At 53.3% G+C, this 13,970-nt stretch overlaps 4 protein-coding genes across 4 annotated transcripts; 1 reads left to right on the forward strand and 3 right to left on the reverse strand.

Moving 5' to 3' along the window:
• Window positions 1–417: 417 nt before the first annotated feature.
• QC763_505920 (uncharacterized protein) lies at window positions 418–2,649 on the reverse strand (the record flags this gene model as incomplete). The annotated part of the gene is made up of 2 exons (XM_062913181.1): window positions 418–1,087; window positions 1,109–2,649. 2 exons carry the CDS (start codon window positions 2,647–2,649, stop codon window positions 418–420), a joined length of 2,211 nt encoding a protein of 736 aa, XP_062764447.1.
• Window positions 2,650–4,094: 1,445 nt separating this feature from the next.
• Window positions 4,095–6,617, forward strand: QC763_505930 (uncharacterized protein). The gene is made up of 2 exons (XM_062913182.1): window positions 4,095–4,293; window positions 4,638–6,617. The coding sequence occupies exons 1-2, from the start codon at window positions 4,269–4,271 to the stop codon at window positions 6,404–6,406; spliced, it is 1,794 nt and encodes a 597-aa protein (XP_062764448.1). The 5' UTR covers window positions 4,095–4,268; the 3' UTR covers window positions 6,407–6,617.
• On the reverse strand, window positions 6,575–8,877 carry MCA1_2 (Ca(2+)-dependent cysteine protease; the record flags this gene model as incomplete). The annotated part of the gene is made up of 5 exons (XM_062913183.1): window positions 6,575–7,354; window positions 7,616–8,441; window positions 8,513–8,588; window positions 8,646–8,739; window positions 8,801–8,877. The coding sequence occupies 5 exons, from the start codon at window positions 8,875–8,877 to the stop codon at window positions 7,135–7,137; spliced, it is 1,293 nt and encodes a 430-aa protein (XP_062764449.1). The 3' UTR covers window positions 6,575–7,134.
• Window positions 8,878–8,881: 4 nt separating this feature from the next.
• On the reverse strand, window positions 8,882–10,391 carry QC763_0086470 (uncharacterized protein; the record flags this gene model as incomplete). The annotated part of the gene is made up of 3 exons (XM_062906195.1): window positions 10,343–10,391; window positions 9,337–10,275; window positions 8,882–8,980 (listed from the first exon to the last, which is right to left on the reverse strand). Exons 2-3 carry the CDS (start codon window positions 9,634–9,636, stop codon window positions 8,882–8,884), a joined length of 399 nt encoding a protein of 132 aa, XP_062764450.1. The 5' UTR covers window positions 9,637–10,275; window positions 10,343–10,391.
• Window positions 10,392–13,970: the final 3,579 nt, after the last annotated feature.

Consider the following 13,970-nt stretch of genomic DNA (forward strand, 5'->3'; position numbering starts at 1 on the left):
GGGTGTGCCTATATGTATATACGTACAGCTTTTTGTGCCAAAGTTGTGTGTGGTGTTGAAAAAAAGGTAAAAAAGCGAATGTGTTTGTGTTTGTGTGAGAAAGCGATCCCCTATCCTCAACCCCAGCTCACGAGCAACCCAACCCCCTTGACTCCATCCAAAAAGGGGTAATAATGTTCCCAACCATCCGATGTGCTTACATCCCATCGTCATCACCACCCTCTTCCCCCCAACCCTTCCCCATACCCAATGCTCACTTTCCCTTCTTGGTATCCCCCATCTTGCGTTAACAACGGCAACGACAACAACAACAACAAACAACACCCTCCTCAAGAAAAACAACAGCACCAACGAAGAGAAAACACTTTACCAAAAAAACAAGAAGAAAAAAGAACAACGAGACATAACTCCCCTCAACTACATCGCCTTCCCAACACTCCTCCCACTCCCCCCAGTCCCCACCCTCCTAATCCCCTCCATCACCCCCTCCTCCTCATGCCTCCATCCACCCGTCCCAGTAGTCGGACTCCCACCCCTAGCCACAACCGCCGGCCCAACATCCGGCCCGGGATCACTCCACCCCCCACCTTCCTCAAACCCCCCCAAACTACTCACCCCACTAGAGTACTTGCTCGAAAAGCTCTCCGCCCTCTGGCCCCTTTTCACCACCACCGCCGACTGTGGCTTCCTAATAACCACACTCCCACTCACGCTCCCTGTCCCCACCGTCCCTGCCGTAGACGAAATAATGCTCGCCTTTTTCCCTTCAATCAGGATAGGAGGGGGTATATTCCCCATGCCGAGGAACTCTGGCCTTTCAAGGTCAAAGGGGTCAGAGCGGAATTTGTTGCGGCCCGGGATGGTGGTTGTTGTTACTGTGGTGGTGAAGGAGTCACGGAGGCTGTCGCGGTAGAGGGTTGATTGTTGGCGGGGGGGACCGCCGGTGGTGGTAAAAGATTGGCCTCGGGAGCGGCGGATGTCGGATATGTAGGTTGTTGGTTTGCCTATGGCGTTGGCGTCGGAGAAGGGGTTCAACGGCGGGGGTTGGGCTGAGGAGCGGGGAGGGAGGGTGACGGCGTTGGCGTCGCTGAAGGGGTCGGTGTTGTTGTTGTTGTTGTTGTTGTTGTTGTTGTTGTTGTTGTTGTTGTTTTGGGAGGTGGAGGAAGAAAAGAGGTTGAGTCCGGAGAGGAAGTGATCTGTGCTAGAGGTGCTCCTCCGGTTGTTGCGCGACAGTGACCCGCGGCGGCGTTGGGCTTCGTGGTCGAGTTCGGATTCGTCCATTCCTAGCAGGGTCAGAAAGTCGGGTTGTTGTTGGTTTTGGCCAGGCAGGTTGTTGGCCATGGCGTTCTTCTCCGCGGTGGCGTTGTAGTTGCCCATCGCTGCTAGGTTGTCACTTGCCGGGTCTCGGTTCTTGAAGCCAATATCGGGTTTCATCCGGGAGAAGAAGTCGACGAATCGGTCTCTGGCTGATGCTTCACCTCCGCGGGTGTTGACTCCTGCTGAGCCGTTCCTGCTGTGGGCGATGTCGTTCGCGTCGATGAACTGCGACGTGCCCCGGTCCAGGTTGACCGAGTGCGCGCTGCTGCCTCCTCCTGTCTTGTTTCTGACGTGGACGCGGAACTTGTTGAAGTTGATCCCCAGGGCCGCCTTGACTTTCTCGCTCACTGGGGTTGGACCGATGCTCCCTCGCTGGATGATATAGGGGCCCCCTTTTTCGTTTCTGTCAAAGGAGGTCGCATCGAGCGGAGTCAGAAGAGTGCTCCGTCTTTTCCTGAGCATCCGACGCCTCCACCACCAGAAGAAGAAGGCCAGTATGCTAAGGGCAACCACACCTCCGATGACACCTCCTGCCACGGCCAAGGTTGATTGCACTGCGTTGCTGTTGGAAGCTCCTGATGAACCTGCTGTCATGTCGGTATCGGGAAAGGCTCCACCACCAGCCGTGCCCTGAGGCGGCACGCCCCCAATGGTGGGCGAGACCGGTGTTGCTGCTGGGCCCCCATCAGGAAAGACTCCCGGGGGAGGCGATAGAGAATCCGAACTGTCCGTCTCCGAAGACCCTGGCAGCGCATTGGTAGAAGAGGCTATTACTCTGTTATCAGTCTGACTGTTCCGCGTGGCAGACGGCTCAACCATGAACTGCTGAGACGGGGCAGGTTCTGCAATGACAGTGAAGGACTGGAGATTAGCGCCAGCATCAGGCTGGAGTACAATAGGCAGAGGAGACAACGATGACACCGGCGGCGGGGGGCCCACCGGCGGCGGAGAGATCTCGGCTGGTGCCTGTACCACTTGCACCGATTCTGGCGCTGGGCTGGGAGGTGTGATGATGGGTGAGTCGATGACAGCCGGGGGGGAGCTCGTCGTACTTGGAGCAACAATCTCTTGCTCTACTTCATTGCCATCGTTGGCAGCAGGATCTGCTCTGTTGTCTCCTGCCCCTACCACTACCACTGCTGTCGTCTCGGCTGGTGCTGGCTCGGGCGTCGGCGTCGGCTGGACCTCGATGATGGCTGGCGGCGGTGTCGTCTGAACGGGGGCTGGCGTGTTCACGTCGGGCGACGCAACTGCCACCTTGGGTATTGCCGTACATTTCCTCCCCTCGATCGATGTGAAGAACGCTCCCGCTGGGAGGTTGTTTGATGCCATCTTGTTCTCTTTGTTTTTTCTAAACCCCTACACACACTCTCTCGAAATCCTGTTCGGTTCGGCGAGGCCAGTCGCTATCGAAGGAAAGGTCTAAAAATACAATCAAAAAAGGGCGACTCAAAAGAAGCGAAGATGCTTGGCCTCTAGGGCCTTCTATAGCATTGCTACAATCATAAGATGAGTATGAAAAGAAGAGAGAGAGAACGGGCAGGTATCTCCTGTCGAAGGAGATGGCAAACAAGCGACGGCCTGCGGCTAAAGTTGAACTCAACACAGCACCCAGAAAGCGGTGATGCCGGGTGAATAGACGAGGAGACGGGGAGGGAGAGGATGAGATCTGGGGTTGGGGATAGGGCACGGTGGTGAGAGAGGCACGACTGGCGCTCTCACGATGTGCCCCTCGCTCGACGGCAGCATGTCCCAAAGGGGACGGCTCTGACATTCAGCACGGGCAGCATGATGGTGGGCAGTGGTTTGATGGACGACAGTAGGGGTTCTGGGCGAGCTGTCATTGGCTGGACGAGGACAAGATGTCGGAGAGCACGCGCAGGGGATCACCCGTGAGGCTCTTAATCTGAGTGTGGTTCCAGAAACGTTGTGGTGGTGCTGACCCCTGTCCTGTGACAGTCTTGAGGCATCTTCCCCGCTGCCCCTTTTTGCGGGGAACGGGCGCTTGTTCTGGGCAGTGGTGATGTTAGCCAGAGGCAGTCAAAGACAGGATGAACCATGGTGAAGATGCGTATAACCTGTAGGATGCGAGTGTCGACATGTATATTGTCAGAGATGTCGGTGCTGCTCACTCCAGAGGCCCAGCAAGTGAGAGTTGCTCCGTACCTTAGCCAAATGTTCATCAGCCAGACTGAGGTTGGCATTGGAGAGGCGCAGATGGTTGAGCATCTTCTGAAACAGGGACTGTTCGGCAGGGGAAACGCCGGATCCACTTCAGTGCACCACCACACCACCAGTTGACAAGCTCAAAATGCCCCAATTGGGTTTAGCTGTGGTCGTTGATGCGAACGCGATGGCGCGAGGTTCCGCGACAACGGGCACGTCCGACCGAACCCCCGGGAAGCGGAGCCCAAGTTTCGGACCCCACGCCGCCATCCCCGTTCAGGCCGGAGAGGAGATTGTAGAATGCGGTTGGGTGGTGCTTCCAGTCGTCGCTTACGTGGCAGTTTGAGACGAAGAACTTGAGATGAACCCAACTGAGGAAGACAACGAATAATACATGAATCCGCCCACCGGCGAACGAGACCCCGGATCGGATCACTTTGGCTGCGTGGACGCACGGTTCATTTCGGTCCGGCACGCTATCTCATGCAACGCCAACGAATGTCGACTCCCCCGCTTCCCGCCCCTCCGAAGGTGTGTTCGTAGCTCTCCACCGCCGCCAGAACCACCGCTGCTTTTCCTCGAAGTAGAGAGGAGAGACTACGGAGTAATCAATTCTAATCGAATTCCTGTGCTTCCATCACACACACACACACACACTGTTGTGTGTGAGCCCAGACCTGATCGGCGATAACAGCTAGGTCCCCTGTGCCTAGGCGTCTGTCGTTTCGATTCCTGATCAACCTCGCTTCCTTTCCCCGCAAAACAGCCTTACCTAAGTAATCAAAATGTTTGGAAGTCTACATACCCTCAGTGAGTAATCATCGTTGGACTCATTTCCATACAGTCAGTCATCAGTCATCAGTCAAGTCAGTTCCCCCTTGGCGTGACACAAGAGAGACCGCTCCTTCCGTCCGTCGGAAGCACTGGCACTGGCACTGGCACTGGCTAGCTAGTTAGTACCGGACGGCGGCTGCCGTGTCCATGAGCCATGAGTTCAAACAGACCCAAACGGCGTCGGATGGCGTCGCGGAAAGAACCGTTGCCAGTTGTCTTTGCCTGCCCAGTTGCTAGCTTCCATCCGTATCTAAGGTTTATGCGGCAGTTGACGTCCGCTGTGTGATCGTCATTGGGCTTTTTCTGATGAGATGGTTTAGTTCCTGCCGCGCCGGTATTGTCCAACATCAAGCCCGAGGACATCCCACCGCCTACACCTATCAACTTTCCCCAATGCTATCCCCAGGTCCAGAATGACGATCAGCAACAAACCGACTCGGCTCCTGAGGGCCGGGCCCGGAAGCCTGTTACGAAGTTGCTGCAGAGCATAGTGCGGCCAACTGATCTTTCCATATCGCACCTGGAAGCCTTGGGAGTGCACGTCATCCCGGACTCGGCCCCCCAGGAGCTCGTCCCAGACCCGTCCTTCATCCCGGACTTTGCTGCTTGGGATGCCTTCTCAGGTGAGGAGGCCCATCTGAAAAATGAATCTACCAGGAAACGTCTGAACAATGGCGCACTGTCCCCCGGCTGCCAGACTTACCTGGACCGGAAGCGTGAGCTGTCTATCGACAATGATGCCGCCTACCGGACCGTCCGTAGGTTGCCCGCCCCCAAAGGTCAACCTCAAGCTCGGTTAGGAAATGCCTATGAGTTCTACCGTCACCTCGAGCTGTTCACACCCTACTGGGATGACACTTCGAAACCAACACCGCCTGGGCCCAAGCCAGCAGAAACGACATCTTCAGAAACTGCCAGTGGCGCAGAAAGTGACGCCAAAGAGAAGGAAGACGATGCCAACACCCCCAAGGAAGCCCAATACGTGAGGACTTTTTCCGGTGACAAGATGCCCCCCGACTACCGCGGCGGCATGGTCACCGCCTTCCTCAAGCTCGTAGCCTACGACTTTGGCTGCAACGTCACCTCCCCCCGTGTCGAACCCCGTCTCCTCATCACCACCAACCAGTCTTCCCCCCGGTCTCGCAGTTCCTACTTCACCTCCGGATGCACATTCCTCTTCCGCTCACCCACCACCCGTGAAGCCGCCCGCGCCGGCGTAGTCGAAGGCCCCCTCGCCGCCGTCTCAGCCCGGCACACCACCGCCTTCCCACCAACCCCCTCAACAGACAGGGAATCCCTCCTCGACCTCTCCCGCGAGCTCATCGCAGCCCTCATCACAGCCCAGCACCGCGCCCGTGAAGGGAAAACAGAGAAACGCATCGGGGAAAACGCCTGGTGGGCCACCAAGCCCAGGTGGGGAGGCGGTCCAGGAGGTCCCATAGGAAGGGAAATCGAAGCCCAATCCGCCAAGTCAACCAACGACGTCATCCTCGGCGACAAGGACGCCCCTCCTCCCCCTGTTGTCCTCCCTTCTCCTGCTATCCCCTCTTCGCCAGCACCCCCTCCTTCCTCGGCACCATCAATAACCAGCTCCCTCGCCCGCCGGCCTTATTCTTCGCTTTCTCCCTCCTCCTCAAGAAGTAGTTCCAGCTCTGGCTCAAGCTCGAAACGTCTAAAGACAAAGTCGGGCAAAGACGGAAAGCAAAACCCTATTTATGACGCGTACCGCCGTGTTCAACCTCCTAACTCAACGTGGGACAAAAAGGCAAAGTATACTGCTATTGGAAGGGTCAAAGCAGCGGGGTATGATGATATTTTTGTCATTTCGGGGTTATTCCACCACATCAGCGTTGTCCGCGTCAGGGTGCCAAACAGGTTGTTGGAAGTGCTAGAGGGGGATTTGAACGAGATTGACAAGAGGGGGGGAAGGAGCTGGGGGAAGATTGAGGTGAGAAGGAGTCAGTGGTTTGACTTTTTCAAGGTGGAGGAGAGGATCGAGGCGGTGAAGCTGCTTTGGGGGCTTATGGCTTGGTTGATGAGGGAGGAGGAGACGGGGCAGGGGGGAGGGGATGTGGTTATGAGTGGTTGAGGTTGGGAGGGGGTTGGAAATGAAAGGATAAAGATGAAGTGGAAATTCAATGGATATATATGTAGCAGATGGAAGGATTTAAAAAAAAAAAAAAGCATAAAAGCGGATTCAGGACAGGGTACCACATATCTGTCATTTCGGTGTACTCGTTGCATTATTCTGATGTTAAAAGGGTGAAAAGGATTTCATAAGTCATCAACATCGTCAAAACCCCAAGATCAAGCAAGAGAACCCAACATTTGTTGCTTGACCGTCAAAGTGGCAAGAAATAAGAGACAACAGACATTAGAAAGTGAGAGACATATATACATGTACCCCCAGGAGACTTGTAGCAATTAGCGAGCGACCCTTTTTGCTCCTCAGCCAAAATGAAAGAAAGAACCAAAATTCATATCATCATTTTTATCATTTTTCCTCTGAACAAATCACCAACCCTCACATAAATCCTGCATCCCTATCCTACAATAAAAGCCATGACATACATCAAAAACAATCCCAAATACTCAAAAGATTCTTCGATTTCTCCCTACCAAAAAATCCACCAGTAGATTTTTTCTTTTGTGTGACATCCAAAAGGGGATACAAGAAAAACCCTCAATCGTATATACAATTTCATGCCAAGTGATTATTATCTTAGTAGGAACGCCCTCACATGACAAAGAGCAAGTTCGTATCTGTTAAACTCCCCCAAACACATCCCCTTTTTGTTAGTAAAAACTTTGTTCTCTTCAATCCGGACGCGCTTTGAACGTGGTCACAAGGTAGGGCGCGATCTCACCAAGAGGGTGACTGCACGAGAGCTGCGGCTTTTGGGTGTAACGCGTCTGTAGCTCGTCGCGGATGCTGTTGAGGAGCTGCACATAGCTCTGCTGGGGGTTCTTTTTGAGCGAGTTGATAAAGGCCCAGGACATGGCTCCAGTTGCTTGAGAAGCAATCGTGGCATCGGCACTGTAGATGGTGTGTGTTAGCTCACGGTTGCTGCTGATAGGAATGGGTGACTAGTGAAGGGGTGACCGAGTTCATCGGCCCCAAATGCCAAGCAAGGCCGCAACTCTGGACCAACAAACGGAAACCAAAATAGAAATAATAAAAAAGCCATGTCTCGTCACATGATACTGCCGAATCGGCCCTGCAAAATCAAATAGGAAAAGCAAAAAAGGGGGATGGGTGTCACAGAATGTTATTCATGAAAAAAAGGGGGGTACGAACGAAGTCTGGTCGTCTTTGCTTCCGGACAACATGACAACATCGGCACGCGAGGTCTTCGTCGCGAGGGTACGGGCATGGGCATCTTCGCCATTGCTGGCCTTCTTAAAGAAGCCCATGATATTGCTGGCAACACCACTGAGATCGCCCTGGCTGTAGGCGGAAATAACACCGAGAAGACCTTGGCCGGCCTCCTTGGCAAGGTTGGGCTCCTTGAGGATACCCTGGGTGGAGTAGATGTAGGGAAGATCGAGCGCGGTTCCGGAATGGCACGAGTCGAAGATGGCCGTCAAGCGAACGCCTGCTTGTAGTGGGCGCACCATGATTCTGTGCATCTCGTCATCCGTGATGTGCCCGACTTGCCGGAAGTCGACCGGGTAGATGACCTCGTCATATCCGTCCTCCTCGTCACCATCAAGATCCTTCGTCTGACCACCGTGACCAGAGTAGTGGAAGAAAAGAGAGTCGTTAGGGCGAGCATCCTTGACGAGCCAATGCATAGCCCTCAAGATGTTCTGTTTGGTCGGTTGACTCATGGGGTTCTGCTGGTCGTCCGTAAGAATGACCATATCCTCTCGCTTGTAGCCAAATCTTTCCACCAGATACGAGGACATGTTCCTAACGTCGTTGATACACCCACGAAGCTGGCCGCGTTGCGAGAAGTAGTTGATCCCGATCAGTAGAGCTTTCCTTTTCCCTGTACATTGTGAGTACTGGAAAGCATAGCCTTGCGGAGCACCATATCCAAAGTGCTGAGGAGCTTGGGGTGGCGGAGGAGGGGCACCGTGGTTCCCGTGAACGTAAGAGTTGGAGTTTACGGTCGGCATGTCTGATGTTATGTTTAGCAATGTGCGTATATATGTCTCCCTCACTTGGGGCCCAATCGCCGGTTCCACTCACTCGGTCGTCCGTATTGTGGTTGTTGTTGCGGTGGTTGCTGTTGCGGTGGGGTTTGGTGATAGCCTTGTGGAGGCGGCTATACCATATGTATTTAGCTTCAAGATCCTCTGATCCAGGCCAACGGAGAACACACCTGCTGATAGCCATATTGTTGGCCTAGCGGAGGTTGTTGGTAGCCATATTGGCCCTGCGGCGGAGGGGCCTGCTGGTAACCGTAGCTCTGGGGACTGTGAGGCCCATGTCAGTCAAGACGGTCGAGTTTTGAAAACGCGGGTGTAAAGGCCGTACGGGTAGTAGCCAGCATACTGCTGTTGCGGCGGAGGAGCGTATCCTCCCGCATAACCGGCACCAGGAAACCCAGACATTCTTTTAGGAAAGCAAAAGGGAAACAGAGGGAGGGGTTGTTGTTATCGGCGGGCGGCCAACAGGCCTTGGTCGAGCGGCAAAGGACGCGGCGTCGGTGTGTATCTGTGGACTGGGAGAGCAGAGAGCAAAAGAGCTCTGGGCAGGTCGTCAACAAAGTTAAATATGCTCCTTCCAAAAAAAAATCCGGGACAGACGCGTTGGAAAGGTGCCCCTTCTTGGCGTGGAAGTACGGGGACAGTGGGTGGAGGGGAAAGGGTTCGGTAATCGCGAGGGTTGTCAATGTTGATGTCTAGCAAGCCGCAGCAATTCATTCGCATGAGCATGCGCTGAGCCCCTCCGAGGCAAGATGTGGCGTGCGGGATCAAGCGTCTAGCGATACGACGAAGGACGGTAAAGGACCTGGAGCGCTCCCGACGGAGCGGTCAAGGACAGGACAAGGGCAGTTCACATCGACTTACCTGCAGCTTGGGATTCGGATTCGGGGGACGGACGAGGAACGGAGGAATTACGGAAAGCGTCGTTAAGCAAGCGCAGTTGGGACGAGGGGAAACGTTGATTGAGCGGCGATTGTGGCGGGGAGAGGAGAGAGAGCTTTGAGAAAAAGAGTCTGGCCAACGGGTTGGCAACCACAGCACAACACAGCAAAGCCAGGTGAGGCGAGCAAGTGGACAAGTCAAGACCGGGGTGGGGTTGATGATGGCTGGTTGCGGGCAATCTAGATCTTCGATTGGGCACAGGGCTAGCCGTGCAGGGTTCATGCTGATCACTGCCAAGCACGTGGAGTTCCGAGGGTCGACTGCGTAAGGACAAGAAACCACCGACTGTTGCCAGGCTGCCGACTGCCCCTCATTCCATTATCGCCCATGACTGATGTCTCATTCAATCTCCAGACTTACAGGAATTCCCAATCCCCATCCAGAAGACGCTCTCTGGAACGGTTTGCCCCTTTCCTGTACATGCGCCGCGGGCACGTTACGCGCCGCTTGGTCGTCGAGGCTATCCGTTTTCAGCTGTGCATGCTTAGGTCGCTACCTTATCACAAAGTCTATCAGCTACCGGACAATTAAAGCGTTGCCCATAGGCCCTAGCTGAATTTAACTTTAGATCTCTCGGGGGTGCTATCCAAGAGGAGCCTCTCCTCCGAATCATCATCGACCTCAAAAGACTTCAATCAACAGATTCGGGATATGGCACCCCCCACGCATGCCGGAGTCAAAGTTCCCTCACCACAGCCTTCAATTTCTCTCACCATCTCGATCAGTTGACCGAGGAAGCACCTCATATTTAGACCTTTCCCAGCACGTCCTGCATCATCACACAAATTACACTGAAATAGGGATCCCCCCCGAGATATTGTGCTCCAAGTGCCGGCGGTGCACATGCAGCCCCGGACACCACTAACCCTTTAGCAAGCCGCCACATCCGCTTCCAGACACCATTGGGCCATGAAGGGATTTTGCTCACCATCGACTTCCCGCTTTCTCCCAGTCCCTACGAAGACATGTCGTTCGAGATGTACATTGGCGTTGATGTATGACGCCCAAGTTGGATTAGCTCCGGTCTTCACCGGCAGGTTCCATTGGCTGGATCCTCGAAATTGTCAGTGTGGAGCTGCTGAACAGCCCCCGTGGACCACTCACGACTCAGCTACCAGCAGGTGGCTTGCAGACGAGCTTGGGCCATATCAAACCTCCAATCTCTATCCTCCAACGAGCTCTCAGAAACGCCATCTTGATAACCACGCGTGGGAGCATTTTCTGTCTTCTTTGGCGGGAGCGAGATTTCGTTTCGAGGTGAGACGTCTCAACACGCGAATGCCACCTTTTCGCTTTCATAATAACGCAAAGAGTTGAGAGGTCCGGAATCTCGATATATCTAACAGCCCAACTCCAAGAATCCCCAACCAATCGAGGGCAGGCCGAAGTCACATCAGAACATGGCATTGCATAGCACTCATTGCATCGTGGTCATGCACCCTCACTGATATAAAATACCCGCCAGCCCGGATGAAACATAGAAGCTCATCCACACGCTCTTGCACAGCCCTATGTAAAACAACGGAGCTGTGGCATGGCAGCCACACACTCACAGACCCCAACCTTGTGTTTCTCCGAGCCATTCAGCATCCAAGACTACAAACTAGCGCAGAGAAACTTCAAGACTCACAAGGTACTGGTCCCTGAATGCCTTAGATGGCCCTCCCCGTCTCAGACGGCGAACGAGGGCTGTGCAACGTTTCCCCACAGCGTTGATGACAAAAACGGTGGATGGAGAAACCCAGGAGGAGGCCTTAAACGGCCCTTTTGTCCCCAAGAAGCCTCAAGCAACACTCTCTCCACTCCACCATCAAAGCAAAACAAGTTAGCTCCCGAAGATGACAGCTGGATGTGCATCATGTAATGCTACCAGATCCCTGGGAGCATGCGCCACACTTCTCCCGCTGGCTACCACCCTGCTGGATCCTCTTTCTCGGTCCCTGATCCGGTTTAAATCAAGTTTTCTTCGTTCTAATTCTAGGCTGGTTACCTCCGGTGGTAATGCTCAGACGGGCACTACGGGTAAAATCCGGGGTAGCACGCAGCTGACCATCTTGGTTTACAATGCCCCATCGGAGATGCAAAAGGCCATAGCCTACTTTCCTACTTGTCAGCTAGCTACTCATACTCCCACATCAACGTCAGATCTGACTCTCGCTCTATCTCGGCAACCAACAGACTTCAGCACTGCCTCCCTTCCTGACCACCCAAATGTTGGTCATGGGGGTGGGTAAGGTGAGTTTGTAGGAGGAGGGTATAGGTGCTGCAATGCGCATGTCTCACATATAGACCTTGACTACATGACAAGCAATATCAGAAGCAGGCGAAGGGGGTGGCAGTATGACACAAACATGATATCGCACCAACGCGGTGACCAGTACAAGCAGCCGTCCATTCATACTCACGATCTATAATCGTCAACTCTAATAATAGGATGCGTTGACACCTTGCTTAGGTCTCTCTAAAGACTACCAATCCGTTTACGATACACTTGGACCAAAAAGCTAAACCTTTCGGAAAAAATTAAAAACAGCCATGGAAGTAACAGCACCAATACATGAAAATACATGAGGTATACACAGAAACCAAGGATTACGTTCCACCCCATCCTTCCCCTTCTTCCCTCTATCTTTCTTTGTAATTACCCAGTCTTCTTCCTGAGCAACAACCCTTTCTTCCCATCCAACAAATCTCTTTTTTGATCTGGCCGACGACCTTATCAAAAAAGCCGTCTAGTTGCATCCAGAACCTTGCTTGAAGCCTCCTAGTGATATCAAGGACTACTTTGGATGATCCAGAATCAGGTAGATAGTAGCCGCCAAATATCATCCGACACCTCTGGTCCATTTCGGAGGAGTCGATGGCGTTGCCATAAAGCTACCAGCAACTGGTAAGATTTTGTTATCATACCTCAGGGTATCTTCCAAAGGCTGCTACAAATGTTGCTTCGGTAATCTTGCCCTGGTGGGCATCGCCTTTCCACCTCTCGTCTGGGAACTCCTTCCTGGGGTGTAGAGTTAGTCTGTGCATTTAAGAGCAACTGGGCTGATGTTTCGAGGTTACGCCCTCGAGGCCCTTCCACATCAATTTGACGTCCCTAAGACTGTTGACGTAGTGATCGGGTCTGGGTCCGCAGTCTGGTTCTTGGTGGACGTCAGTGTCGATATAATCCCAGACCTCATAACAGCGTCAACCACGCTCCTCTGTAACGACAAGAGACATAGGTGCAATCAACCCTGACGCGCGGTTACAGTATTGACCATATGTTGAGAAGCAGTGCCTCGGCCTTGCACAACAGTCGGTGTGCCTGCGAAGCGAGCTAATGTATCCTAAAAGATAGTTACTGCGCCTCAAACGATAGCTGCCATACCTTGAAATATAATCGGTGAGCCTCATGAGATGGCCGGGCTTGGAGTTATGACCAAAATGTCTTCTGAGGGGCATTATTATAGCCGTTCTGATTGTCCGGCCTTTGCCACTGTCGCTTCCTCGAACTGTGGCAAACATTCTGGCCGCGTGAACTCTTCTCAATGAGCATCCGACGCTGGTTGGTAGATGAGGTCTTCGAATTGAACTGGCTTCATCATATCATACGCAATCATCATCTCACGGCCGTTTTGGTTGTCCAAAACATACATGGTCTCATGCAGGTCGTGCCCGTCAGTGATCTGTCACGTAGAGTTTTGGACGTCTTCCCCAGTTGCCGTTGCCCTTGCAGCATTACGGACCTGAGTCCTCTCGGGCTCAAGAATACTACTTGGGTGCTGGATATGTGCCTCGGCCTTCCAGGTTTCGGAATAATGCTGAAATGGATGTAACCACCAGGCTGACTGTGCCAGTTGATGTACGGCTACATGCTAGCGGCCGAGAACCAAGAAGTCTTCAAGCCGAGGCCGGAGAGGTTTGAACTTCCCATCGTTCCCTTCTGCACTGCTCGAAAATCGCGGTTCAATCCCCAACTCCTCTTCTGCGAAGAAATACTGGTACCGGTAGAGCCGTTGAACCACCATTGCGGGGTACATCAGATGCATCGGGTTGGCATCTCTGAGCTTATTAAGGGTCTCAATGACAACTTGCCAGATTTGTTTGTTGATATGGTCGAAAACTGGAAGCAGGAGAATGGGTCCGGCGAGGGCTTGACGATATTCTCGATTTCGGCATCGGGGTTCATTTCATAGACCGCACGATACTCGTTGTCTTCCTGCTTGAGATATGCTACGACTGGCGCCTCACTCTTTCCACCAGGTTCCAGTAAAACACGCTGGGTATCACCGATCTCTTGTCGTGTAAGAGTCTGTGTCTTCTGTAGACCACTGCTTGCGCAACAAATACAGGAGGAATCGCTTGGTTTTCTCGAGGGCGTCCTTTCGCCAGTACTTTACCATCAGGATCAAGTAGTCTGTCCGTTGTCCAGACACACAATTCAGCTTGGCGAGACCAGAGTTCTTTCCGGTAATCCAGTCCGATTTGACATGCTTCTCGATACTTTCCTTGTTGATCTTGGCCCCTATGAGAACTATAGGGGACATGTTAGACACATCGATGCCGCAGAGAAC

The sequence above is a fragment of the Podospora pseudopauciseta genome (genome assembly GCF_035222475.1).
Source record: "Podospora pseudopauciseta strain CBS 411.78 chromosome 5 map unlocalized CBS411.78m_5.2, whole genome shotgun sequence".
Classification (NCBI taxonomy): Eukaryota; Fungi; Ascomycota; class Sordariomycetes; order Sordariales; family Podosporaceae; genus Podospora; species Podospora pseudopauciseta.